The following is a 26,562-nucleotide window of genomic DNA, read 5'->3' on the forward strand; positions in this document are numbered from 1 at the left end:
CAGGTTATTTTATTAAATTACAATGAACACTTACCACGCTGCGTTTTGGTCACCTTCTTTCCAAGGCGATCGTTACAGTACCTATGTTATGTTTGAAAAGGTCAGTTATTCATTCTTCGATTCTGGTTAAAAACAACATGTCATTCAATAAGCTTTGATTAAATGTCCAATATCCTCGCCCACGTGTAAATTCTGTAAGAGTAATGTATATGCCAATTATTTGATGGCCCGACCACATTTTATCCCCGATCAACACTTTTTGAACTTCTGGTGCCAGAGAAAATGACATAAGGTAGTTGTCAAGACGACTAGCTTAATTGAGCCTCCGCCATGTATATCAAATCAAACTTTACTTGTCACATGCGCCGAATACAACATGTGTAGACCTTACTGTGAAATGCTTACAAGACCTTAACCAACAATGCAGTTTAGGTCAGAATATTTAAGCCTCCATATATCCACAAATTCCATTACAGTGCATTTGGGAAGTATTCAGACCCCTTGAATTTTTACACATAATGTTACATTACAGCATTATTCATTATAAATATTTTCTTTCYCTCATCAATCTACACACAATACTCCATAATGACAAAGCAAAAACATGTCCTTGAGTGGCCCAGCCAGAGCCCGGACTTGAACCTGATCGAACATCTCTGGAGAGACCTGAAAATAGCTGTGCAGCGACGCTCCCCATCCAACCTGACATAGCTTGAGAGGATCTGCAGAGAAAAAAATGGGAGAAACTCCCCAAATACAGGTGTGCCAAGCTTGTAGTGTGATACACAAGAAGACGCAAGGCTGTAATCGCTGCCAAAGATGCTTCAACAAAGTACTGAGTAAAGGGTCTGAATACTTATGTAAATGTGATATTTCCGTAGTTTTTTTCCTATACATTTGCAAAATYTTCTAAAAACCTGTTTTTGCTTTGTCATTATGGGGTATTGTGTGTAGATTGATGAGGGGGAAAACGATTTAATCCATTTTAGAATAAGGCTGTAACATAAAATGTGGAAAAAGTCAAGGGGTCTGAATACTTTGCGAATGCACTCTATTTGTATWATTTTTTTGTTGTACTTTTTACCCTTTTTCTCCCCAGTTTCGTAATATCCAATTAGTAGTTACAGTCTTGTCCCATCGCTACAACTCCCGTAYGGACTCGGGAGAGGCGAAGGTTGAGAGCCATGTGTCCTCCGAAACACAACCTTGCCAAGCCGCACTGCTTCTTGACACACTGCTCGCTTAACCCGGAAGCCAGTCGCACCAATGTGTCGAAGGAAACGCTGTACAACTGGCGACCGTGTCAGCGTGGGTCAGTGAGTCGCTAGAGCGCGATGGGACAAGGACATSCCAACCGGCCAAACCCTCCCTTAACCAGGACAATGCTTGGCCAATTGTGCGCCACCTCATGGGTCTCCCGGTCGCGGCCAGCCGCGACACAGCCTGGGATCRAACCCGGGTCTGTAATGACACCTCAAGCACTTAGACCACTGCGCCACTCGGGAGGCCCCGGACTTTTCCAAACACAAAAACACACCCCATCTTCCATCCCAATACACCCACATACTGTGCTTTCGATGTCCTCTGTTAGCTGTGTTTATACCCCTACCATGTTGATTCCTACCTAACTTCAGGCTTTTTTTACCCCCTTTTCTCCCCAATTTCATTGTATCCAATTGTTAGTAGTTACTGTCTTGTCTCATCGCTACAACTCCCGTAYGTGCTYGGGAGAGACGAAGGTCGAGAGCCATGCGTCCTCCGAAACACAACCCAACCAAGCTGCAATGCTCTTAACACAGCGCGCATCCAACCCGGAAGCCAGCCGCACCAATGTGTCGGAGGAAACACAGTACACCTAGCGACCTGGTCAGCGTGCACTGCGCCCGGCCCGCCACAGGAGTCGCTAGTGTGCGATGAGACAAGGATATCCCTACCGGCCAAACCCTCCCTAACCCAGACGACGCTGGGCCAATTGTGCGTCGCCCCATGGACCTCCCGGTCGCGGCCGGCTGCGACAGAGCCTGGGCTTGAACCCAGAGTCTCTGGTGGCCTTAGACCACTGCGCCACCCGGGAGGCCTGTAACTTCAGGCTTTTGAGTACTTTGTGTTCCAGTTCCTTATATATGAAGATGTATTATTTCAATAATGATGCTTTCTTCTAATGCTGGCTTTATCTATTTATAAATACTATAAGTAGAAAGTTGAATACTCATTATTTTACAACATTCCCTATTTTGAATGGTATAGTGTATTTGTAGTTTATTTCTTTATCAAGTGTTGTATTTACATTTTTATTACAATCCCTACCATGGATAATATTGGTTGTTCTATTATTTAACTCCTCTATGGGAACTTTGTATTATTTAGAATAGCCATGGAGTGTCTTGGTGTCTCGGAACAGTTGGTTATCAATATACAGTTTATAGACTACAAGAGGTACACGTTTTCCCTTAAGTCTATTCACCTTGAAGTGTGGGTACAGAACTTTGCGCCGTTCTGCAATTTCCTTCGGGAACTGATCATTCATTCCTATTTGTGTGCCAGCGAGTCTTTTGTCCAGGCTATTAACTATTATTTAATCTTTAAAAAAGCTAATTTGGCAAACCATTGGGCGCTCGTATCGCTGTCCTCTCTTTCTGAAACGGTGTACACGTTCAAATCTGATTTTGTCGACAGTATCGCCTGGGATCTGTAGCGCTTTAAGGAGGAATTATTTCACCACGCTTTCAGGCTCTTCACCTTAACTTTCTTTAATAGCAGTAAGTATCAGATTTTGTCGCCTGGGACCTAGTCTGTATTACAAGTACGACTTCTCTCAGGAACATGTTCTCCTTATGAAGTAAATGAATGTCTGTTTCAATAGTATTGACTGTCCCTTTTAGCTTGTTTGTTTCTTTCCCCATTGTTGCAGCTTTTTCACCACTCATTTCAAGGCTCCTTTATTTCTTTACTGACAAGTTCAATACTCCCAATTTATTGATTTTAGCAGGTCGGTTTCCACTCTTACCTTACCAGGTGGTGAAAAACATAAATCGGTGTCTGTCGAGGAATCTCGTAGTTCTCGCTTGGAGTTTGGTTCTCCATTTTTTCCCTGATTCCTCTCCAACATGTTTTGAACTTGACTGCGTTCAGAATATTTATCAATAAACTTCTCTAGCCTTATAAGTTTTTTGAGGTTATTATCCAGCTTGAATGTTATTGTTGTGAGTAAATGGATCAGTAGTGCTACTATTTAGTCAGTTTTAGAGATAATGAATATTGCGATTTCTCATGAGGCATTTTGCGCCGCCATCTTCAGTCTGCCATCACACTCCCCTTCAGGGCTTTTCCTCAGTTTTCTGTCCCTGTGCTGAACCAGGTGTCAGGAAGGGAGGGAGGGAATGAAAGAGGTTATGGGGTTATTTTGCTTCCAGTGGTTCTGGGGCCCTTGTTAAGGTCAACAGCATCATGAACTTGGACATTTTTGGCAAAAACCTGGTTGCCTCTGCCAGGAGACTGAAACTTGGACGCAAGTGAATTTTCCAGCAAGACAATAACCCCAAACACAAATCAAAATCCACAAAGAAATGGTTAATTGATGACAAAATCAACATTGGCCATCTCAGTCTCTGAACTTGAACCTCATTGAAATCTGTGGTCTGAATTGAAGAGGGCAGTCCCATAAGTGAAGACGAAGGATATCAAGGATCTGGAAAGATTCTGTACAGATGAATGGTCTAAGATCCCTCCCAATTGTGTTCTCCAATCTCATAATACATTTTAGAAAAATGCTCAGTGTTGTTATCCTCGCAAGCGGAGGGTGCAGGAGTACTGAAAACGGGAATCAAACAATTTTGACCATCTTTTTTATTACTTGTTTTAAAAAAAGTATTATTTGAGAGCAATTGTATTAGTATAAAATATTATAAAATAAATAAATGTGCATACAATATATCTAGGTACTTGTATTATTTATTTTATACTGTCTTTTTTGCTTATCTTTATCAAGTGATCCAATAATTGCGTACCCCACCGTAGGTGACGTTACTGCATCATTATGCTAGCTACCATCTGATCCATAGACATWGGAGACACTCTACCCATGGAGGGGTGTTTAGACTAAAACAGCATATCTTACATTACAGAGGGCAGGCTCTACCAGAACAATGCCATGGTAACAATACTCCTTCATCTCCCGCATATCAGAAGGGCATGATAATGGTTTGGTCCACTGAGAAAACAGAGGGAAAAGTAAAACCAAACCACTTCCACGTCCCTCTCAGCTCTGGAGAGGATCAGACAGGCTTTCAGTGGAGACAGCTTTCCAATTTTTCTCCAATCCATTACACAAGAAAATCTATTTCTGAAGCTTTCATAAAGTACAGTACAGGCTGTAATGGTAACTAAGGCAGAGGTTGGGTGCTTTTTCCTCTTGTGGTGATATTTGAACGGGTGCTTCTTCTGTAACAGGCAGGAGAGTGTGTTTAGTGGAGTGGCAGCTGTCTGGTAAAGACATATCTGAGCCACTCTAGGGCTCACTGACATATCACCCTGATCACACATGCAGGCACTCATACTAGGGCTATCACACACACGCACCGGGCAGGGGGAGGGAGAGGGTGTGTCGACAGACAGACAGACAGACAGACAGACAGACAGACAGACAGACAGACAGACAGACAGACAGACAGACAGACAGACAGACAGACAGACAGACAGAGAAAGAAAGAGGGAGGGAGCGAGCGATAGGGAGAGAAAGACAGAGATAAAAAGCTTCTCCTGGCCTTCACCGTCCATGTGTGTGTGTCCCTTGAGGGTCCGACTGTGGCTGTGTAGGGGCCACTCTGTTCCCGTCAACTTTCTTTATGGAGTAGCTGTGTCCCTGACAGCCCCTAGCATCAAAGCAGCCACAGGAATGTGACTGTGGTCCAGAGCTGCTCCTCAGGGACTGGCCCTGTGGCGCGCTCTCTACCGCTCTACCTCCAGCCCCCCCTAATTCATTCTCTCTCGCTCTACCCCTTCTCTCTCTTGGTTTCTCTCTCCACCTCTTCCTCATCTCCCTTTCTCTTGCTCTCTCCCCCATCTCGTTCTTTCTCTCTATTTCTCTCCCTTTTATCAGAAGAAGCCCAGAAACACATAGGTAATAGCTTGAGGTAGCAGAAGCACCTAACCACAGATTTTAACCCGTTACTGATCTCTATAATACATAAACAACCTTTGGAAAGCTCCTTTTCTGAGCTAGCCATTAAAACAGTATTGTCCACAGATGTAATTGAATCTGAAACACAGTTTAACTGGAAGAGAATATTGAAAAATATGATACATTTAAGCAATAAGGCACGAGGGGGTGTGGTATATGGCCAGTATACCACGGCTAAGGGCTGTTCTTACGCACAACGCAACACGGAGTGCCTGGATACAGCCCTTAACCGTGGTATATTGGCCATATACCACAAACCCATGAGGTGCCTTATTGCTATTATAAATGTAATTAGAGCAGTAAAAATAAATGTTTTGTCATACCCGTGTTATACGGTCTGATATACAACGGCTGTGAGTCAATCAGCATTCAGGGCTCGACCCAACCCAGTTTATAATTTAGTTTGTTCACAGACTGTATTCAACACCAAGGAAATGTTTAACTATAAAATTGGCCCCAACTTCCAACTGTTCACTGTGTCCCCTTAATCAGGCTGGCACATCCATTCCAATGGTGCTAATCAAGGGACAATTGAAGACTGAACAAATATACTTGACTCTGTAAATAACAATCTCAGCTAAAGCCCCACACATACAAACCAATTATGTATATTTAGACTTTCTTTGCTTTCAGGCCCACTGGGAATGGGTGGTGGGTGGGCATCTAGTCATTTAGGGGGAGGGCATGGGGGATCGGGGGGAGACTCGGGGGATGGATGGTGGGAGGGGGACTGATAAGCAACCTCAGTTGTTGGGTGGGATAGGAAGGGGCGGGAGGCATTCTTTCTTCAGGGTGCGGCGGGGCGACGCGGGCGGTGGAATGGGTCGGTGTTATCGTCATATRCATTTCTTTGTTTTTGTACCTATAACCTCCCCTTCTGAATTTGAAAATTACAAAACGAAATAAAAAGTTAGTAACAGATATCCCGTTACTGTAAATCCTTACCCATTAGGGAGATGAAATAATACCTGACCCTGGTTCAATGGTAGAGGGTAACTTCTACCACTGTGCTGGGGGTCTATTTTGTGTTTTTTTGTAAAAGGCTTTACTTTGGGAAAGAAGACAACTGGTATGCAGGGACAGACAGGGGGAAACCTACACTCTTTCTCGCTGTCATCTCAGTCTTCTCTGTTGGGATGCCACACAAGTTGTAAATTATATGCTCCAACCATCATCATCATACACACACACACGGGTGGTGATGAGCAGATGCTGAACACATGTAGTATAAGCCCAGTATGACAGAGAAAGACTTACTGGCTGACTCTTTGAAGCCTTTGGCAGAGTGGACGATCACATGGAGGAATCCATACAGGCCTGAGGTTTCCTCATCTGAAACAAACAGCACAAAAACACAGTTAGTCACCGTCTGTCACACTCATTATCAGTGACCTGTAAGTGCCCTGGGACAACTCATTATCATTACCTCGAGGGTGTGTCAAATGAGACCCTATTGCCTATATAGGGCACTACTTTGACCAGGGTCCATGGTGTTCGTGTGCGTGTGAGGTATTCTTTCAGGTGGATACTTTTTCAAGTAAACTGAAGCCCCATGTGGGAGCAGGGGAAAGCACGTATATCCTACCAACGGGACATTAAAAACTCATATTTTATGCTTCACCGAGTCGTGGATGAACGACGACATTAAGAACATAGAGCTGGCGGGTTATACACTATCAGCAGGACAGAACAGCAGCCTCTGGTGAGACACGGGGTGGGGGCCTATGCATTTATGTAAACAACAGTTGGTGCACGATATCTAAGGAAGTCTCAAAGTTTTGCTCGCCTGAGGTGGAGAATCTTATGATAAGCTGCAGACCTCACTATTTACCCAGAGAGTTTATCTGTTTTTTCTGTAGGTGTCTATATACCACCACAGAGCGAGGTTGGAAATAAAACCGCACTAAATGAGCTGTATTCCGCCATAAGCAAACAGGAAAACGCGGCGGCATTCCTAGTGGCCGGTGACTTTAATGCAGGGAAACTTAAATCCGTTTTACCTCATTTCTATCAACATGTTAAATGTGCAACCAGAGGTAAAACAATAGACCACCTCTACTCCACACACAGAGACGCGTACAAAGCTCTCCCTCGCCCTCCATTTGGCAAATCTGACAATAACTCTATCCTGATTCCTGCTTACAAGCAAAAATTAAAGGAAGCCCCAGTGATTCGGTCTATAAAAAAAGTGGTCAGATGAAGCAGATGCTAAACTACAGGACTGTTTTGCTAGCACAGACTGGAATATGTTCCGGGATTCTTCCGATGGCATTGTGGAGTACACCACATCAGTCACTGGCTTTATCAATAAGTGCATCGAGGACGTCGTCCACACAGTGACTGTACGTACATATCCCAACCAGAAGCCATGGATTACAGGCAACATTCGCACTGAGCTAAAGGGTAGAGCTGCCGCTTTCAAGGAGCAGGACTCTAACCCGGAAGCTTATAAGGAATCCCGCTATGCCCTCCGACAAACCATCAAACAGGCAAAGCGTCAATACAGGACTAAGATCGAATCGTACTACACCGGCTCCGATGCTCGTCGGATGTGGCAGGGCTCGCTTCGAGGCAAGTAACACTGAAACATGCATGATAGCATCAACTATCCAGATGACCGTGTGATCAAGCTCTCCGCAGCCGATGTGAGGAAGACCTTTAAACAGGTCAACATTCACAAGGCCGGTGGAACAGACGGATTACCAGGACGTGTACTCTGAGCATGCGCTGACCATCTGGAAAGTGGCTTCACTGACATTTTCAACCTCTCCCTGTCTGAGTCTGTAATACCAACATGTTTCAAGCAGACCACCATAGTGTTCTTGGGCACAGGGACTAAGGTAACCTGCCTAAATGACTACCGACCCGTAGCACTCACGTCTGTAGCCATGAAATGCTTTGAAAGGCTGGTCATGGCTCACATCAACACCAATATCCCAGAAACCCTAGACCCACTCCAATTTACATACCGCACAAACAGATCCACAGATGATGCCATCTCTATTGCACTTCACACTGCCCTTTCCCACCTGGACAAAAGGAACACCTTTGTGTTCCACCTATAATGCTATTCATTGACTACAGCTCAGCGTTCAACACCATAGTGCCCTCAAAACYCATCACTAAGCTAAGGACCCTGGAACTAAACAGCTCTCTATGCAACTGGATCCTGGACCTCCTGACGGGTTGCCCCTAGGTGGTAAGGGTAGGTAACAACACATCCGCCACGCTGATCCTCATCACGGGGGCCCCTCAGGGATTCGTGCTCAGTCCCCTCCTGTAGTCCACATCAACAACAAACTAACATGGTCCAAGCACACCAAGACAGTCGTGAAGAGGGCATGACAAAACCTATTCACCCTCAGGAGACTGAAAAGATTTGGCATGGGTCCTCAGATCCTCAAAAGATTTTACAGCTGCACCATCGAGAGCATCCTGACGGGTTGCATCACTGCCTGGTATGGCAACTGCTCGGCCTCTAACCGCAAGGCACTAGAGGTTAGTGCATACGGCCCAGTACATCACCGGGGCCAAGCTTCCTGCCATCCGGGACCTCTATACCAGTCAGAGGAAGGCTGTAAAAATTGTCAAAGACTCCAGCCACCCTAGTCATAGACTGTTCTCTCTGCTACCGCACGGCAAGCGGTACCGGAGCGCCAAGTCTAGGTCCAAGAGGCTTCTAAACAGCTTCTACCCCCAAGCCATACGACTCCTGAACAGCTTACCAAATGGCTACCCAGACTATTTGCACCCCCCCCCATGCTGCTACTACTCTGATATTATCTATACATAGACACTTTAACAATCCTACCTGCATGTACATAATTATCTCAATTACCTCGACACCGGTGCACATTGACACATTGACTCTGTACCCCCTGTATATATTGTTATTTACTGCTGCTCTTTAATTATTTGTTTTTCTTATATCTTACTTTTTTCTTAATTTTATTTTTTTAKGTATTTTCTTAAAAATGCATCGTTGGTTAAGGGCTTGTAAGTAAGCATTTCACTGTAAGGTCTACACCTGTTGTATTCGGCGCATTTGACAAATACAATTTGATTTGATTTAATCTCTTACATTTTTGTTAGAAAGGAAAGGGATCAAATCCCAAAAGGATGACAAGTGCAATACACAAAATTAAACCTTTACTTCTTGTTAATCCAGCCACCGTGTCAGATTTCAAAAAGGCTTTACGGCGAAAGCAAACCATGCTATTATCTGAGGACAGCACCCCATCAAACAAACACATGGCAATCACATTTCAACCCACCAGGCGCGACACAAAACTCAGAAATAACGATATAATTCATGCCTTACCTTTGAAGAGCTTCTTCTGTTGGCACTCCAATATGTCCCATAAACAYCACAAATGGTCCTTTTGTTCGATAAATTCTGTCGTTGTATCTCCAAAATGTCAATTTATTTGGCGCGTTTGATTCAGAAAAACACCGGTTCCAACTCGCCCGACATGACTACACATTATCTAATAAGTTACCTGTAAACTTTGTCCAAACATTTCAAACAACTTTCCTAATCCAACTTTAGGTATTTTTTAACATAAATCCTTGATAAAATTTAAGACGTATTAAACTGCGTTCAATAGTGGATAAAAACAAAGTGGAGCGAGCTTTCAGGTCGTGCGCCCCAACCACAACAGTACTTGGCTATCCACCCAGATAGGAAATGGCTACTTCTTCATTACTCAAAGGAAAAACATCAACCAATTTCTAAAGACTGTTGACATCTAGTGGAAGCAATAGGAACTGCAACCAAGTGCCTTAGAAATCTAGATCCACTTAGTTGGAAACACTGTCACCCCCCCCMAAAAAAATCCTGGATGGTTTGTCCTCGGGGTTTCGTCTGCCAAATAAGTTCTGTTATACTCACAGACATTATTCAAACTGTTTTAGAAACTTCAGAGTATTTTCTATCGACATCTACTATCTATAATATGCATATCCTAGCTTCTGGGCCTGAGTAGCAGGCAGTTTACTTTGGGCACGMTTTTCATCCRGACGTGAAAATACCGCCCCCTAGCCTAGAGAGGTTTTAACACTGAAGAGAAAAAAGATCCAATCAGGATTTTTCTTTGGTGGTCTGTGGAGAGATAGCTAGCTATAGTTAAGTCAGCCATTGGCTAGGCCATCAGAAGCTAGATAGAAGGCATCTGCCATGCAACTGCATTAGGGAAGAATTTTGGAGTGATGACATTGACTGGTAATGGGTGTGACCGATTTTAAAAAAACGTATGGAAACTTCTGCCTCTCGAAGGCTGACAGGTCCCTGCACAATAGTTTGCAGTGGTTGCAGCAGGTGTTATTGAAGAGGATGTTGTTGCTAATTTGTTAGCGTTGCCCTTTTCAAGATCAACTTTCAACAAGAAATTACATTTAAAATCATCATAAGTTGGTGAGAGGAACTGCTGCTAGCTAGCTCATTGAAAATAACTATGTGTATGAAACATTATTTCATTTAAAATGGCAGCATCCACATTAATGTAGAAGTGTTGAAAAACAATATTGTATTCTTATTTACAAGAAAAGTGTCTCCAAAATATAACACTTTATTTACCATGCATTTCTATTGGGCACAAAATAACCTGAAACACAACCAAAACAAACAGCAAATGCATCCAACAAGTTTGTAGTGTCACAAGCTTGACAAGTACAGTGYATTCCGAAAGTATTCAGACCCCGTCCTTTTTTCAACATTTTGTTACGTTACAGCCTTATTCTAAAATGGATCAAATAAAAATAAAAATCCCTCAATCTATACAAATTACCGCATAATGACAAAGCTATAACAGGTTTTTAGAAAATGTTGCACATTTATCAAAAATAAAAAACAGAAATACCTTATTTACATTAGTATTTAGACTCTTTGCTATGAGACTCTAAATTGAGCTCAAGTGCAACCCGTTTCCATTGATCATGCTTGAGATGATTCTACAACTTGATTGGAGTCCACCTGTGGTAAATTCAACTGATTGGACATGATTTGGAAAGGCACACACCTGTCTATATAAGGTCCCATAGTTGACAGTGCATGTCAGAGCAAAAATCAAGCTATGAGGTCGAAGGAATTGTCTGTAGAGCTCCGAGACAGGATTGTGTCGAGGCACAGATCTGGGGAAGGGTACCAAAACATTTCTGCAGCATTGAAGGTCCCCAAGAACCCAGTGGCCTCCATCAATCTTAAATGGAAGAAGTATGGAACCACCAAGACTCTTCCTAGAGCTGGCTGCCCAGCCAAACTGAGCAATTGGAAGAGAAGGGCCTTGGTCAGGGAGGTGACCAAGAACCGATGGTCACTCTGACAGAGCTTCAGTTCCTCTGTGGAGATGGGATAACCTTCCAGAAGGACAACCATCTCTGCAGCACTCCACCAATCAGGGCTTTATGATAGAGTGGCCAGACCGAAACCACTCCTCAGTAAAAGGCACATGACAGCCCGCTTGGAGTTTGCCAAAAGGCACCTAAATACTCTCAATGAAAAACAAGATTCTCTGATCTGATGAAACCAAGATTGAACTCTTTGGCCTGAATGCCAAGCATCATGTCTGGAGGACACCTGGCACCATCCCTAAGGTGAAGCATGGTGGTGGCAGAATCATGCTGTGGGGATGTTTTTCAGCAGCGGGGACTAAGAGACTAGTCAGGATTAAGGGAAAGATGAACGAAGCAAAGCATGATGAAAACATGCTCCAGAGCACTCAGGACCTCAGACTGGGGCGAAGGTTCACCTACCAACAGGACAATGACCCTAAGCACACAGCCAAGACAACACAGGAGTAACTTCGGGACAAGTCTCTGAATGTCCTTGAGTGGCCCAGCCAGAGCCTGGACTTGAACCCAATCGAACATCTCTGGAGAGACCTGTGCAATGACGCTCCCCATGCAACCTGACAGAGCTTGAGAGGATCTGCAGAGAAGAATGTGAGAAACTTGCCAAAAACAGGTGTGCCAACTTGTAGCTTCATACCCAAGAAGAATAGAGGCTGTAATCGCTGCCAAAGGTGCTTCAACAAAAAAACTAGTAAAGGGTCTGAATACTTCTGTAAATGTGATATTTCCGTGTTATATTTTTTATAAATTAGCAACAAAAAATAAATAAAAATAAAAATWAAAGTTTTCTTTGTCATCATGGGGTATTGTGTGTTGGTTGATGAGGGGGGAAAAAACAATTGAATCAATTTTAGAATAAGGCAGTAATGTAACAAAATGTGGAATAAGTCAAAGGGTCTGAATACTTTCAGAATGCATATCTGTTTTCCCAGTCATGTGAAATCCATAGATTATGGACTATAGAATTGATTTCAATTGACTGATTTCCTTATATGAACTGTAACTCAGTAAAACCTTTGAAATTATTACACGTTGCGTTTATATTTTTGTTCAGTATACATCATTGGCTGAAAATGAAGCAGGCCTTTTGGAGATCCCCGCAGGCCCACCGGGTCACGCTCTGGAGAGGTACTGAGCCCTGGACAAACAATATGTCACAGGTATGAATGGTGCTATGGACTGTATGCGAACAGTCACAGACAGGTCATGCCACCAAGATAGAGGGAGAATGCAGAGAAGATCTAGACTGTAATCTTTCATTTCCCCCATCCATTTTTCATTATCAGACATGTTATTCTGTCCATCTTAACCACAACCAAAATACTCACTAAAGGAGATGATAGCAATAACCTGTCAATGTGTATTCCTATATCCCCGTAATGGATAAGGTTAGGATCAGAGTTATAGTAATCGGAGCCTAGATCTGTGGTTAGTTGCTGGTCCCTGTAATGGGACATGGTCCCTGGTCTCTGTAATGGCCTGTGTGTTGCGTCAGAAAGAGCCATGGGAACTAGGGGGTCACATTCCTCCTCTAGCTGGTCTTTATTTCACCCCCCCCCCCCCGCTACTCCTTACATTTCATAGCATGGTCTGCCAGTGAACCGGAGCCRGAGTCTTTGCCATACTGTGCCGTAAAGTGACTATAAAGGAGAAAGAATGTAAACCTTTGCTTTGCTTAATGCCATTTCAGACCCCCTCTAAACTGGAGAGAACAGACATGTTTGATGTCAGTATAAAGGGAGTTGCTTTGACAAACTGACTGTAAGCAATCAGGAACGCTCAGTGCAAGCCAGGAGCTGTACTTCAGGTCAACACAACAAAAAAAAATGGTTGAAATGCAACATGTAAAAAGTGTTGGCTTATTTCCCAAATATTTTGTTTACATCCCTGTTAGTGATCATTTCTCCTTTGCCAAGATAACATATCCACCTGACAGGTGTGGCATATCAAGAAGCTGATTAAACAGCGTGATCATTACACAGGTGCACCTTGTGCTGGGGACAATAAAAGGCCATTCTAAAATGTGTCGTTTTGTCACACAACAATGCCACAGATGTCTCAASTTGAGGGAGTGTGCAATTGGAATGCTGACTGCAGGAATGTCCACCAGAGCTATTGCCAGAGAATTGAATGTTCATTTCTCGAACATCAGCCGTTTCCAACGTTGTTTTAGAGAATTTGACACTACATCCAACCAGGCTCACAACCGCAGACCACGTGTAACCAGTCCAGCCCAGGACCTCCACATCCGGCTTCTTCACCTGCAGGATCGTCTGAGACTAGCCACCTGGACAGCTGATAAAACTGTAGGTTTGCACAAACAAATCATTTTTGCACTAATTTTCAGAAACCGTCTCAGGAAAGCTCATCTGCATGCTCGTCATCCTCACCAGGGTCTTGACCTGACTGCAGTTTGGCTTCGTAACCGACTTCAGTGTGCAAATGCTCACCTTCGATGGCCACTGGCACGCTGGAAAAGTGTGCACTTCACGGATGAATCCCGGTTTCAACTGTACCGGGCAGATTGCTGATGTCAACATTTTTTAACATAGTGCCCAATATGGTGGCGGTGGGGCTATGGTATGGTCAGGCATAAGCTACGTACAATGAACACAATTGCATTTTACCGATAGCAATATGAATGCACAGAGATACCGAGATGAGATCCTCAGGGCCATTGTCGTGCCATTCAACTGCCGCCATCCCCTCCTGTTTCAGCATGATAATGCACGGCCCAATGTCGCAAGGATCTGTACACAACTCCTAAAAGATGAAAATGTCCCAGTTCTTCAATGGCCGGCATACTCACCAGACATGTCACTTATTGAGCATATTTGGGATGCTCTGGATCTACGTTTATGACAGCGTGTTCCATTTCCCGCCAATATCCAGCAACTTCACACAGCCATTGAAGATGAGTGGGACAACATTCCACGGGCCACAATCAACAGCTTGATTAAATCTATGCAAAGGAGGTTTGTCATGCTGCATGAGGCAAATGATGTTCACACCAGATGCGGACTGGTTTTCTGATCCAAGCCCCTACCTTATTTTTTAAGGTATCTGTGACCAACAGATGCATATCTGTATTCCCAGTCATGCGAAATCCATAGATTAGGGCCTAATTTATTTATTATTTCAATTGACTGATTTCCTTACATGAACTGTAACTCAGTAAAATCATTGAAACTGTAGCATTTATATATTTTTTTCAAAGTATATTGCTGTCTGTAATCAAGGTTTTAAAATTCTGTGGCCTGACTCAAATCTATATGTAACTTGTAAATACTGGAGCCAATTTAGATTTAGACTACATGATATCCAACTTAGTACACGAAGTCTAGCAGAACCCTAGCAAGATAACAACGTATCGTTCAGTGTAAGCAAAGCCACATTAGAAGTTTCTCTTTAGAGAGAGGCTACCTGGGGCGGCAGGTAGGCAGGTAGCCTAGTGGTTCGAGCGTTGGACTAGTAACCGGAAGGTTGCAAGATCGAATATCCCTAGCTGACAAGGGAAAAATCTGTCGTTCTGCCCCTGAACAAGGCAGTTAACCCACTGTTCCTAGGCCATCATTGAAAATAAGAATTTGTTCTTAACTGACTTGCCTGGTTAAATAAAGGAAAAATAAAAACAAATAAATAAAGTACAGTTATTGCATCTCTAAGGTCTGTAGAAGAAAACCATGAAAACACACAGTCAGATGTGAATAGAACAGTGCTGTGGTATAACAGTGTGTTATTTGTGGTGCGTAGTGTTTATGAAGACTTTATAAATGGTTTCTAATTTGTTAAATGTGGGTCTGTGTGAGTGAAGTTGTGTATGTGAGTGTGTGTATCTCCTGTAGCTGCGTGTGTAAGCTGAGCGTCTCCCTGCCATTTCCTGTCCCCCAGTGCATCCTGGGAGCTCACAGTGGGGCTGCCAGATGGCTTTAATGTCACCCCAATCCAAACATCCCATCTGAGGAAGTAGAAAGGAAAATGTGTGTGTGTGCGAGTGTGTGTGCCCTACCATCTTTATTACTGGTGACAGGGATGTTGTGGACGGTTCGGAGTTTGCAGCAGGAGCTGGTGAGGACCTGCAGCTCTACAGAGCTCAACTGACAAGTCTGCAGATCTGAAGACAAACACAGAAATACACGGTCAATAAACCTGAACATAAAACCAGGCTATAGGTTGTACAATGTGAATCCACAGTAGAGTTGAAAAAACAATGGTAAGAAACCAATATCACTGTCTGCTCACTCTCAAATCAAATTGTATTGGTCACATACACATATTTAGCAAATGTTATTGCTTGTGTAGCGAAATGCTTATGTTCCTAGCTCCAACAGTGCAGTAATATCTAACAATACAAAACAATACAAACAAATCTCAAAGAAAAATAATGGAATTAAGAAGTATAGAAATATTAGTACGAGCAATGTCGGAGTTCGGAGTATAAATATGTGATGGGATGTATAGCCATTATGGACAGTATGTGGATAGAATATGTAGGATATCTGAAGAATACATAGGATAAAATAGTATGGCCTTGACTAGAATACAGTATATACATATGAAATGGTTAAACAGTAGGTAAACGTTATTAAAGTGACCAGTGTTCCATGTCTAGACTACTCCTGTACCTTTCTTCTGTAGTTTCTGGATGCTCTCCCTCCACTCTGACCTCTCATAGTCTGAAGACAGGAGGAACAGGTAGCTCTGAGGACAAAACAGGGGGAAACTTTCAGGAAAAAGTGGAAATCACATTTTATAGGACAACTGCTCCATCCAGTGGTGGAAAAATAACAGTACATCAATATTGCAATCATGGACATAGATCCTAATCCTAACCACAGATATAGAGTAGAGGTCGACAGATTATGATTTTTCAACGCCGATACCAATTATTGGAGGACCAAAAAAAGTCGATTCCGATTAATCGGCCGATTTTAATATATATATTTGTAATGAAGACAATTACAACAATACTGAATGAACAATTTAATTTTAACTTAATATAATACATAAATAAAATCAATTTAGTCTCAAATAAATAATGAAACATGTTCAATTTGGTTTAAATAATGCAAAAACACTGTTGGAGAACAAAGTAAAAGTGCAATATGTGCCATGTAAGAAAGCTAACGTTTAAGTTCCTTGCTCAGAACATGAGAACATATGAAAGCTGGTGGTTCTTTTTAACATGAGTCTCCAATATTCCCAGGTAAGAAGTTTTAGGTTGTAGTTATTATAGGACTATTTCTCTCTATACCATTTGTATTTCATATACCTTTGACTGTTGAACGTTCTAATAGGTACTTTAGTATTGCCAGCCTAATCTCGGGAGTTGATAGGCTTGAAGTCATAAACAGCGCAATGCTTGAAGCACAGCGAAGAGCTGCTGGCAAACGCAGGAAAGTGCTGTTTGAATGAATGCTTACGAGCCTGCTGCTGCCTACCACCGCTCAGTCAGACTGCTCTATCAAATATCAAATCATAAACTTAATTATAACATAATAACACACAGAAATACGAGCCTTAGGTCATTAATATGGTCAAATCCGGAAACTATCATTTCGAAAACAAAACATTTATTCTTTCAGTGAAATACGGAACCATTCCATATTTTATCGAATGGGCGGCAACCCTAAGTCTAAATATTGCTGTTACATKGCACAACCTTCAATGTTATGTCATAATGATGTAAAATTCTGGCAAATTAATTACGGTCTTTGTTAGGAAGAAATGGTCTTCACACAGTCACGCAACGAGCCAGGCGGCCCAAACTGCTGCATATACCCTGACTCTGCTTGCACACAACGCAAGAGAAGTGACACAATTTTCCTAGTTAAAATAAATTCATGTTAGTAGGCAATATTAACTAAATATGCAGGCTTTTTTTTTTTTATCATTGTGTATTGATTTTAAGAAAGGCATTGATGTTTATGGTTGGGAACACATTGGTGCAACGACTTTTTTCACGAATGTGCTTGTTAAATCATCACCCATTTGGCGAAGTAGGCTGTGATTCGATGATAAATTAACAGGCACCGCAGTGATTATATGCAACACAGGACACGCTAGATAAACTAGTATATCATCAACCATGTGTAGTTAACTAGTGATTATGATAAGATTGATTGTTTTTTTATAAGATAATTTTAATGCTAGCTAGGAAATTACCTTGGCTCCTTGCTGCACTCGCGTAACAGGTAGTCAGCCTGCCACGCAGTCTCCTCGTGGAGTGCAATGTAATCGGCGTCCAAAAATGCCAATTACCGATTGTTATGAAAACTTGAAATAGGCCCTAATTAAATCGGCCATTCCGATTAATCGGTCGACCTCTAGTTTAGAGGCAGATTATCCAACCCCAAACATAGACATCAACCCTTTACACTCATGGGAACTGGCTTACATGGATAGGGCTAAACGTAAATGTTTCTTACAGAAGAAATAWGAAAAACAAATGCATAACTATGGTACCAGTTGAAAGGGAAAAATATTAGACCAAAGGTGAGGACACCTGACGCAAGACTGAATCMAAACATTACACTGTTGATTTGATGTGCATTTACATTTACGCCACATTTTGTTGATAACGGAAATACTCTGGATACATTCAGTAACATGATAAGACCATTCCTGGACAATGGTCCACTATAAATCGCAATCTGGGTCAGGTGGGCATGATCTGAAAGTTTGTTCTATTGCCAATATTATTAGCTAAGTTAWAAAATACAATATTGTGTTAGGCTTTCMCAATGCAATTCAGGGAAACAGATAATTTTGGTGCGCATAGAAAGGAGTCATGATTGCATTCAGGTGCTTGTGCAGCAGCGAATCTTCTTCACAATAGACAAACAAAGGCTGTTTGTGTTCAGAACAACCCGGGGTACAACGCCATGTCATCTAGTAACAGTACATCAAACAGAGTGATCATAAACGCCCCATCGTTGAGTCCACAGATTTCTTATGCTAATGCATCGCATGCTGTCAGATTCAATTCGGCCAAACGAATTGTTCACCACAGTAGACCTCAAGGATCCTTATTTCCACGTCGGCATTTATCAATTGCTCTTCCATTGTTTGGACAAAGCCGTACAGTTGTGGAGGATTGCTGTCTCCCCTGGGTGCCCATGCACATTCCACTACAACAGTGGTTCCCAAACCTTTATAGTCTCGTACCCCTTTAAACATTCAACCTCCAGCTGCGTACCCCCTCTAGCACCAGGGTCAGCGCACTMTCAAATGTTGTTTTTTGCTATCATTGTAAGCCTGCCACACACACTATACGATACATTTATTAAACATAAGAATGAGTGTGAGTTTTTGTCACAACACGGCTCGTGGGAAGTGACAAAGAGCTCTTATAAGACCAGGGAACAAATAATAATATAATAATAATCAATAATTTAGCCCTATATTTAGCCATCATACATATAAAACATTATTTGTTCATCAAAAATTGTGAATAACTCGCCACAGGTTAATGAGAAGAGTGTGCTTGAAAGGATGCACATAACTCTGCAATGTTGGGTTGTATTGGAGAGAGTCTCAGTCAAATCATTTTCCACCCACAGTCTGTGCCTGTATTTAGTTTTCATGCTAGTGAGGGCCAAGAATCCACTCTCACATCGGTTGCAAAGGGAATCAGTGTCTTAACAGCGCGATTTGCCATGGCAAGAAACTATGAGTGCAGCCTTATCCAGAAATCTGGCAGTGGCTTCTGATTAAATTTCCACAAAACCGCTTGTTGCAACTTCGATGAGGCTCTCTTGTTCAGATATCGGTAAGTGGACTGGAGGCAGGTCATGAAAGGGATAATGAAGTTGTTTGTGTCGTCCGTTTAGGGAAAGTACCTGCATAATTGCGCACCCAGCTCACTCAGGTGCTTCGCTATATCACATTTGACATTGTCCGCAAACTTGAGTTCATTTGCACACAAAAAAATCATACAATGATGGAAAGACCTGTGTGTTGTCCTTGTTAATGCAGACAGAAAAGAGCTCTAACTTCTTAAATCCTAGCCTAAATTTTGTCCCGCACATTGAATATAGTTGCGGAGAGTCCCTGTAATCCTAGATTCAGATCATTCAGGCGAGAAAAAAACGTCACCCAGATAGGCCAGTCGTGTGAGAAACTCATCATCATGCAAGCAGTCAGACAAGTGAAAATTATGGTCAGTAAAGAAAACTTTAAGCTTGTCTCCCAATTTTAAAAAAAAACGTGTCAATACTTTGTCCCTTGATAACCAGCGCACTTCTGTATGTTGTAAAAGCGTTACATGGTCGCTGCCCATATCATTGCATAAAGCAGAAAATACATGAGAGTTCAGGGGCCTTGCTTTAACAAAGTTAACCATTTTCACTGTAGTGTCCAAAACGTCTTTCAAGCTGTCAGGCATTCCCTTGGCAGCAAGAGCCTCTCGGTGGATGCTGCAGTGTACCCAAGTGCGCGTTACCACTCCACTCTGTCTCCCTGTCATGGCTTTTGCGCCATCAGTACAGATACCAACACATCTTGACCACCAAAGTCCATTTGATGTCACAAAGCTGTTCAGTACTTTAAAAATATCCTCTCCTGTTGTCCTGGTTTCCAGAAGAGGATGTCTTCCTTAATTGACCTCCCATAAACGTAACGGACATGTACCAGGAGCTGTGCCACGTCTGTTGACGYATCCAGCTGCAACGCATAGAATTCACTGGCTTGAAACAAAGCAATAATTGTTTCAAAACATCTCCTGCCATGTCACTGATGCGTCGTGAAACAGTGTTGTTTGATGAAGACCTTGTCTCTATAGTGATTTGGGCCTTTTCCCCCAGCATTGTCCCAGCCATATCCGCGGCAGCAGGAAGAATTAAGTSCTCCACAATAGTATGGAGCTTGCCTGTCCTAGCCACTCGGTTACTCACCATATAAGATGCTTCTAGCCCCTTCTTATTTATGGTATCTGTTGCTTTTATACATGTCTTACTACTTGAAAGTTGTCTTAATTYTCACTCAAAAAACAMCCGTGGCTTATTTTTCAAATTGTCATGTTTCGTTTCTAAATGTCTGCGCAAGAGTGAAGGTTTCCCGGTTAATGTGATTAAATGTTAATTATTTGACTAGACTACCTGTATTTGACATTGTGTTGTTATTTCACTGAACACTAGATGGATTAATTTTATTTTTGGCAGAGAAACGAGGCTACTCAGGCRAGAAAAAAACCTCACCCAAATGTATAGCCCCGTTGGAAAATATAAATGGACTGTTAGAAAATTACCCCCGACGGCAGTGCGTGMCCCAGTTTGGGACTACCTGCACAAGAGGAATTGCCATGTCATGGCCACTGTACAGAGGCATCTCCGTCTTGGAGAATTGTACGGCGGCTAGTTTGGCTTCCCCTCACTCCTTTGTGAGGTTCTATCTCCTGGATGCTACTGCACCTCCCCAGCRCACCCTGGAGCTGAGTAGGCTGGATCAGGTAGATTACCATGTACCACAACAGGCTTCTCAGGAAACAAGCTATTGGCAATCAGGGCGTTTTGCAAGTGTACCATAGTGAGATGTCGAACCGAGTCGACTGAAAGAGAACTTTGGTGTGACAGTATGTAACCCTGATTCTCTGTAGGASACATCTCACCAGACTTGTGTAAGAGGTAGTTCTTAGAATGAGGAAACCAGAGTAGTGAAGGGTGTTATATAGATGTGCATGCCATACACCAATAAAGCTGTGATTGGCCTGTTAGGCATGATTGAATAAGGCTTCAACCAATGACTTGCAAAAGAGGGCGTGTCCCATAGTGAGACGTCGCACYCATCTCTTTCAGAGGACCGGGGTTACATAACGTAACCTAAAGTTTGCAACAGGCCATTATTCTACATACTTTASCTCAGAAAACATGGTAATTAACTACAATGCCCATAATCCATTGCACACCTACTTGTCCGGTCTGGGTAGCCACGGAGACAGAGAGCAGTTGCGTCGCAAGCTATCTCTACCTGAAAATACATGCTGTAAGTCAGGGTAGGGCAACTGTCGGCCCTTTTGAAAGCCCTCGAAACAAAACATATATTTTTTTAGATAATCTAACCAAAACGACCTCATAAAGCACTAATCGCTCAAAATAGATCTGATCCAGGGCCAATGTTTAGGCAGCAGTTTACCTTGCCGTGTTTGTTGTGGATGCGGAAGGGGATGGTGGGAGAGTGTAACAGCAGCCATGACTCCTGCTCGTTCATCTTCTTCCTCAGACGCTCCACGTTACGACTCTGGCCCTTCAGCGCTTTCTACACACAGAAACAAACAGGACATTTTTTTTTTTACCTAAACATGAAAACACCACCAGGTAGAATTCATAGCAAGCAGTGCAATGGAATGACATTYAGATGAACTGAAATGACATTCACTCTCATGGGATGGTATGCCAAAAATAACTAACTGAAAGTCACACCTCCAATAAGCCACGAATATGACTGTATTGAGGCATATGTCACTGTGCTTCTGTGGCTATATGCACCATGCCACTGCCTACTTAATTTGTTCATTTAGCAAACAAGACAGCTCATAATCAGTGCCTTTATCACAGTCAACACACCTACATCTTGGCAGCGATTACAGCCTCAAGTCTTCTTGGGTTTGACGCTACAAGCTTGGCACACCTGTATTTGGAGAGTTTCTCCCCTTCTCTGCAGATCCTCTCAAGCTCTGTCAGGTTGAATGGGGAGCATCACTGTACAGCTATTTTCAGGTCTCTCTAGAAATGTTCAATCGGGTTCAAGTCCAGGCTCTGGCTGGGCCACTCAAGGACATTCAGAGACTCCTGCATTGTCTTGGCTGTGTGCTTTTCGCCATTGTCCTGTTGGAAGGTGAACCTTCGCCCCAGTCTGAGGTCCCAAGCTCTCTGGAGTAGCGTAGAGCATGATGCTGCCACCACCATGATTCTCCGTAGGGAYGGTGCCAGGTTTCCTCCAGACGTGACGCTTGGCATTCAGTCCAAAGAGTTCAATCTTGGTTTCATCAGACCAGAGAATCTTGTTTCATGTCTGAGTCATTTAGGTGCCTTTTGGCAAACTCCAAGCGGGCTGTCATGTGCCTTTTACTGAGGAGTGGTTCCCGTCTGGCCACTCTACCCTAAAGGCCTGATTGGTGGAGTGCTGCAGAGATAGTTGTCCTTCTGGAACGTTCTCCCTTCTCCACAGAGGAACTCTGGAGATCTGTCAGAGTAACCATCTGGTTCTTGGTCACCTCCCTGGCCAAGGCCCTTCTACCCCGATTGCTCAGTTTGGTTGTGTGGCCAGCTCTAGGAAGAGTCTTGGTGGTTACAAACTTATTCCATTTAAGAATGATGGAGGCCTCTTTGTTCTTGGGGACCTCCAATGCTGCAGAAATGTTTTGGCACCCTTCCCCAGATTTGTGCCTCGACAAAATCCTGTCTCGGAGCTCTACGGACAATTCCTACGACCTCATGGCTTGGTTTTTGCTCTGACATGCACTGTCAACTGTGGGACCTTACATAAACAGGTGTGTGCCTTTCCAAATCATGTCCAATCAATTAAATGAACCACAGGTGGACTCCAATCAAGTTGTAGAAACATCTCAAGGATGATCAATGGAAACAGGATGCACCTGAGCTCAAATTTGAGTCTCATAGCAAAGAGTCTGAATACTTATGTAAATAAGGTATGTTTTTTATTTTAATAATATAAYCTGTTTTCGCTTTGTCATTATGGGGTATTGTGTCCAAAATGTTTAATCCATTTTAGAATAAGGCTGTAACGTAACAAAATGTGGRAAAATTCTGAATACGTTCCGAACGCACTGTACATACAGTAAAGTGCTGACTCTGTCCAGATGATCTCTCTCTTTTTGTGGGTGTGGCTCAGACACAAAGATCTCTAGTCCCGGCCGACCTCTCTAAGGGAAACAGTGAGGGGAACTTCTCCAATACTATAACAGTAGTGTGATGAGGCCAGAGGAACCCAGCCTTAATCACACAGCCAGGTTCTAATGGAACCTGACACAGTGGGAGGCAGAGGAAGGGCCGCATCACCGCCATTTTGGATTCATTTTGGATCAATGAAGAACTCTTAGGTTTAGTTTAAATAAGTATCTTCTTAAAGACTTMCCTGGCTAAATAGAAAGAAACAAAAAATTACAAACAAACAAACAAAACAAACAAACATAATAATCACCTTCTCCTTCTGGATGTCACTCTTGATGACTGAGATCTTGATCTTTATCTCCTCTATCTCGTGTTCAGGCAGCACCTGGATGTGGGGGCAGACATCCGAGTCATCCAGCAACTGGAAGGTCAGGTCTGCCAGGGGGATGTACCATTTACACTCATACTGCTGTTGTCTCCTAGAGAGAGTGAGAGAGAGCGACAAAGAGAGTGAGAGAGAGCTACAAAGAAGTGAGAGAGAGCTGAGAAGCAAAGAGAGTAGACAAAGCAAAGAGCGAGACAAAGTGCGAGTGAGAGAGCAGACAAAGAGAAGAGAAAGCGAGACAAAAGAGAGCGAGAGCGAGACAAAAGAGAGCAACAAGAGAGAGCGACAAAGAGAGCGAGACAAAGAGAGAGCGCGAGACAAAGAGAGAGCGCGAGACAAAGCGAGAGAGCGCGAGACAAAGAGAGAGAGCGCGAGACAAAGAGAGAGAGCGCGAGACAAAGAGAGAGAGCGAGAGACAAAGAGAGAGAGCGCGAGACCAAGAGAGAGAGTGCGAGACAAAGAGAGATGAGCATAGCTTGCTATTGAGAAGCGCCGTAGGCAGACATGGCTCTCAAGAAAGACAGGCTATGTGCACACTGCCCACAAAATGAGGTGGAAACTGAGCTGCACTTCCTAACCTCCTGCCCAATGTATGACCAATATTAGAGAGACATATTTCCCTCAGATTACACAGATCCACAAAGAATTTGAAACAAATCCACTTTTGATAAACTCCCAATTATCTACTGGGAGAAATTCCACAGTGTGCCATCACAGCAGCAAGATTTGTGACCTGTTGCCACAAGAAAAGGGCAACCAGTGAAGAACAACACCACACCACCCTATTTATGCTTATTTATTTTAACTTGTGTGGCTTTAACCATTTGTACATTGTTACAACACTGTTGTATATATAATATAACATTTGTAATGTCTTTATTGTTTTGAAATTCTGTATGTGTAATGTTTACTGTTAATTTGTATTGTTTATTTCACTTTTGTATAATATCTACCTCACTTGCTTTGGCAATGTTAACACATGTTTCCCATGCCAATAAAGCCCCTTGAATTGAATTGAATTGAGAGAGAGAGCGCGAGACAAGAGAGAGAGAGCGTGAGACAAAGAGAGAGAGCGCGAGACAAAGAGAGAGGAGCGCGAGACAAAGAGAGAGCGCGCGAGACAAAGAGAGAGAGCGCGAGACAAAGGAGGAGAGCGCGAGACAAAGATAGAGAGCGCGAGACAAAGAAGAGCGACAAGAGAGCGACAAAAGAGACAAAACGGTGCAGCGAAGCTCAATATCATTAATATCTTTTAGAGGAGCCTGAAGGGAAAAAGCAATGAGGAAATACTGTCATTATATGCATGCCTTCGGAGGCTCCGCAATTGCGTCACACCATCCATCCGGTGCCTCGGACCACATTTTTGGATGAATCATAAATTGGTTTTAATAGTGTTAGAGATGTAATGGTGTTGGGAGTATTTGTATTCCCCTTAACGAGCTTTCATTATCATTATCTTTCCTGAAGGCAGGATCGTACACTCATTAACATAGGAATACATTAAGCCTCCAATTGGTGCAAACCTYATCAAAAATGATGGGATGGGAAATATGACAACAAAACTAAATACCATGTCCTTCCTGTTTTAACCCTGAAGTAAAATACAGCACAACAAAYAAATAGTATGACGATTAGTCTTTTTATTTGGCTAGTTAAATAACTTGTGTTCAAATCAAAATGTATTTGTCACATGCGCCGAATACAACAGGTGTAGACCTTACCGTGAAATGCTTACTTACAAGCCCTTATCCAACAATGTAGTTTTAAGAAAATAGAGTGAAGTGTTTTGGCTGTATTGAACTATATAGGGATGGAGATAGCAAATACCTCTCTTGTTTTCTCTCTTCATCCCAATATGTCCCCTCACTCCCACCCCCTCATTCGCCTGCACACATCCCTCCATTTTTTATGAGACCTCCACTCCTCCTTAATACAGGGTGAGATCCCCCCTTTGTTCCTTTGTAAGCAAACCCTTTGTCTCAGTGTAGTCCGTGGTGTTTTATTGTTGTCCTCTAAGATATGTACCTGTATTGATGCACTGTTTAAATCCCCCAGCAGTGTGTAGGCTGATGAATAAACACTGTCTCTATTACAGACTGAGGTAGAGATGATTAGAGGGACCAAGATTGGCATTGCTGGTGTTGAATAAAATCTACATATCTAATMTCCGTCTGTCCACAGCACTTTCAAGCTCCCAAATGAGCTTTTCACAGCCATAATTTACCATAATCACACATAAATGTACCTCTGGTTCATCTGAATACTTTGGGAAAGGGTGGTATATTAATGGTATACAGCAATTATTTAAGAGGAGAAATAGGGCTTTGGAATCAATAGAAACATGAATAATCCACCATGACTGAGTAGATATAGAGGGATTGAATGGTATTAATGTTTCACAGTGAGTTAATACTGATGATTAGCTATCAGTTGGATAGCTTGTTTTATCTGGCTGCTGGCCTAATCCTGTGGTGTTAAAAGTCCAGACCAGAGGACACATAGGCTGAGTACCAAATGCTACCCTATTCGATATGTTGCACACTACTTTTGAMCAGGGGCCATAAAGGCTCTGGTCAAAAGTAGTGCACTATACAGGGAATAAGTTGCCRTTAGGGACACGGAGACAAAAAGCTAAAGACAACAGATTGATTTACAGACTGGTGGTAACCTTGACAATGCCAGTTGCCTGTATGTCCTTCACACGGTTAGGTAGCAGGAAGCAACGATTGTCAATCATAATCAACCCTAACCTGGCAAAACAATGTTAACCGTGCCGACAGGAAATGACATAGGGCCATGGT

The 26,562-nt window shown here is 42.8% G+C and overlaps 1 protein-coding gene across 7 annotated transcripts in view; it reads right to left on the bottom strand.

The window, feature by feature from the left end:
* The window catches only part of LOC111950127 (active breakpoint cluster region-related protein), a 237,659-nt gene that overhangs the window by 73,664 nt on the left and 137,433 nt on the right, over positions 1-26,562 (bottom strand). For 6 of the 7 annotated variants that reach the window (XM_070434431.1, XM_070434432.1, XM_070434433.1 and 3 more), the window contains 5 exons: positions 23,687-23,855; positions 21,659-21,781; positions 16,153-16,228; positions 15,537-15,641; positions 6,437-6,511 (listed from right to left, as the gene is read on the bottom strand). In XM_070434431.1, the coding sequence (XP_070290532.1) occupies positions 6,437-6,511; positions 15,537-15,641; positions 16,153-16,228; positions 21,659-21,781; positions 23,687-23,855 (548 nt within the window). The remainder of the gene's footprint in view (positions 1-6,436; positions 6,512-15,536; positions 15,642-16,152; positions 16,229-21,658; positions 21,782-23,686; positions 23,856-26,562) is intronic. The other variant, XM_023967508.2, reaches the window with a different exon arrangement.

The sequence above is a fragment of the Salvelinus sp. IW2-2015 genome, linkage group LG23 (assembly GCF_002910315.2).
Source record: "Salvelinus sp. IW2-2015 linkage group LG23, ASM291031v2, whole genome shotgun sequence".
Taxonomy (NCBI): domain Eukaryota; kingdom Metazoa; phylum Chordata; class Actinopteri; order Salmoniformes; family Salmonidae; genus Salvelinus; species Salvelinus sp. IW2-2015.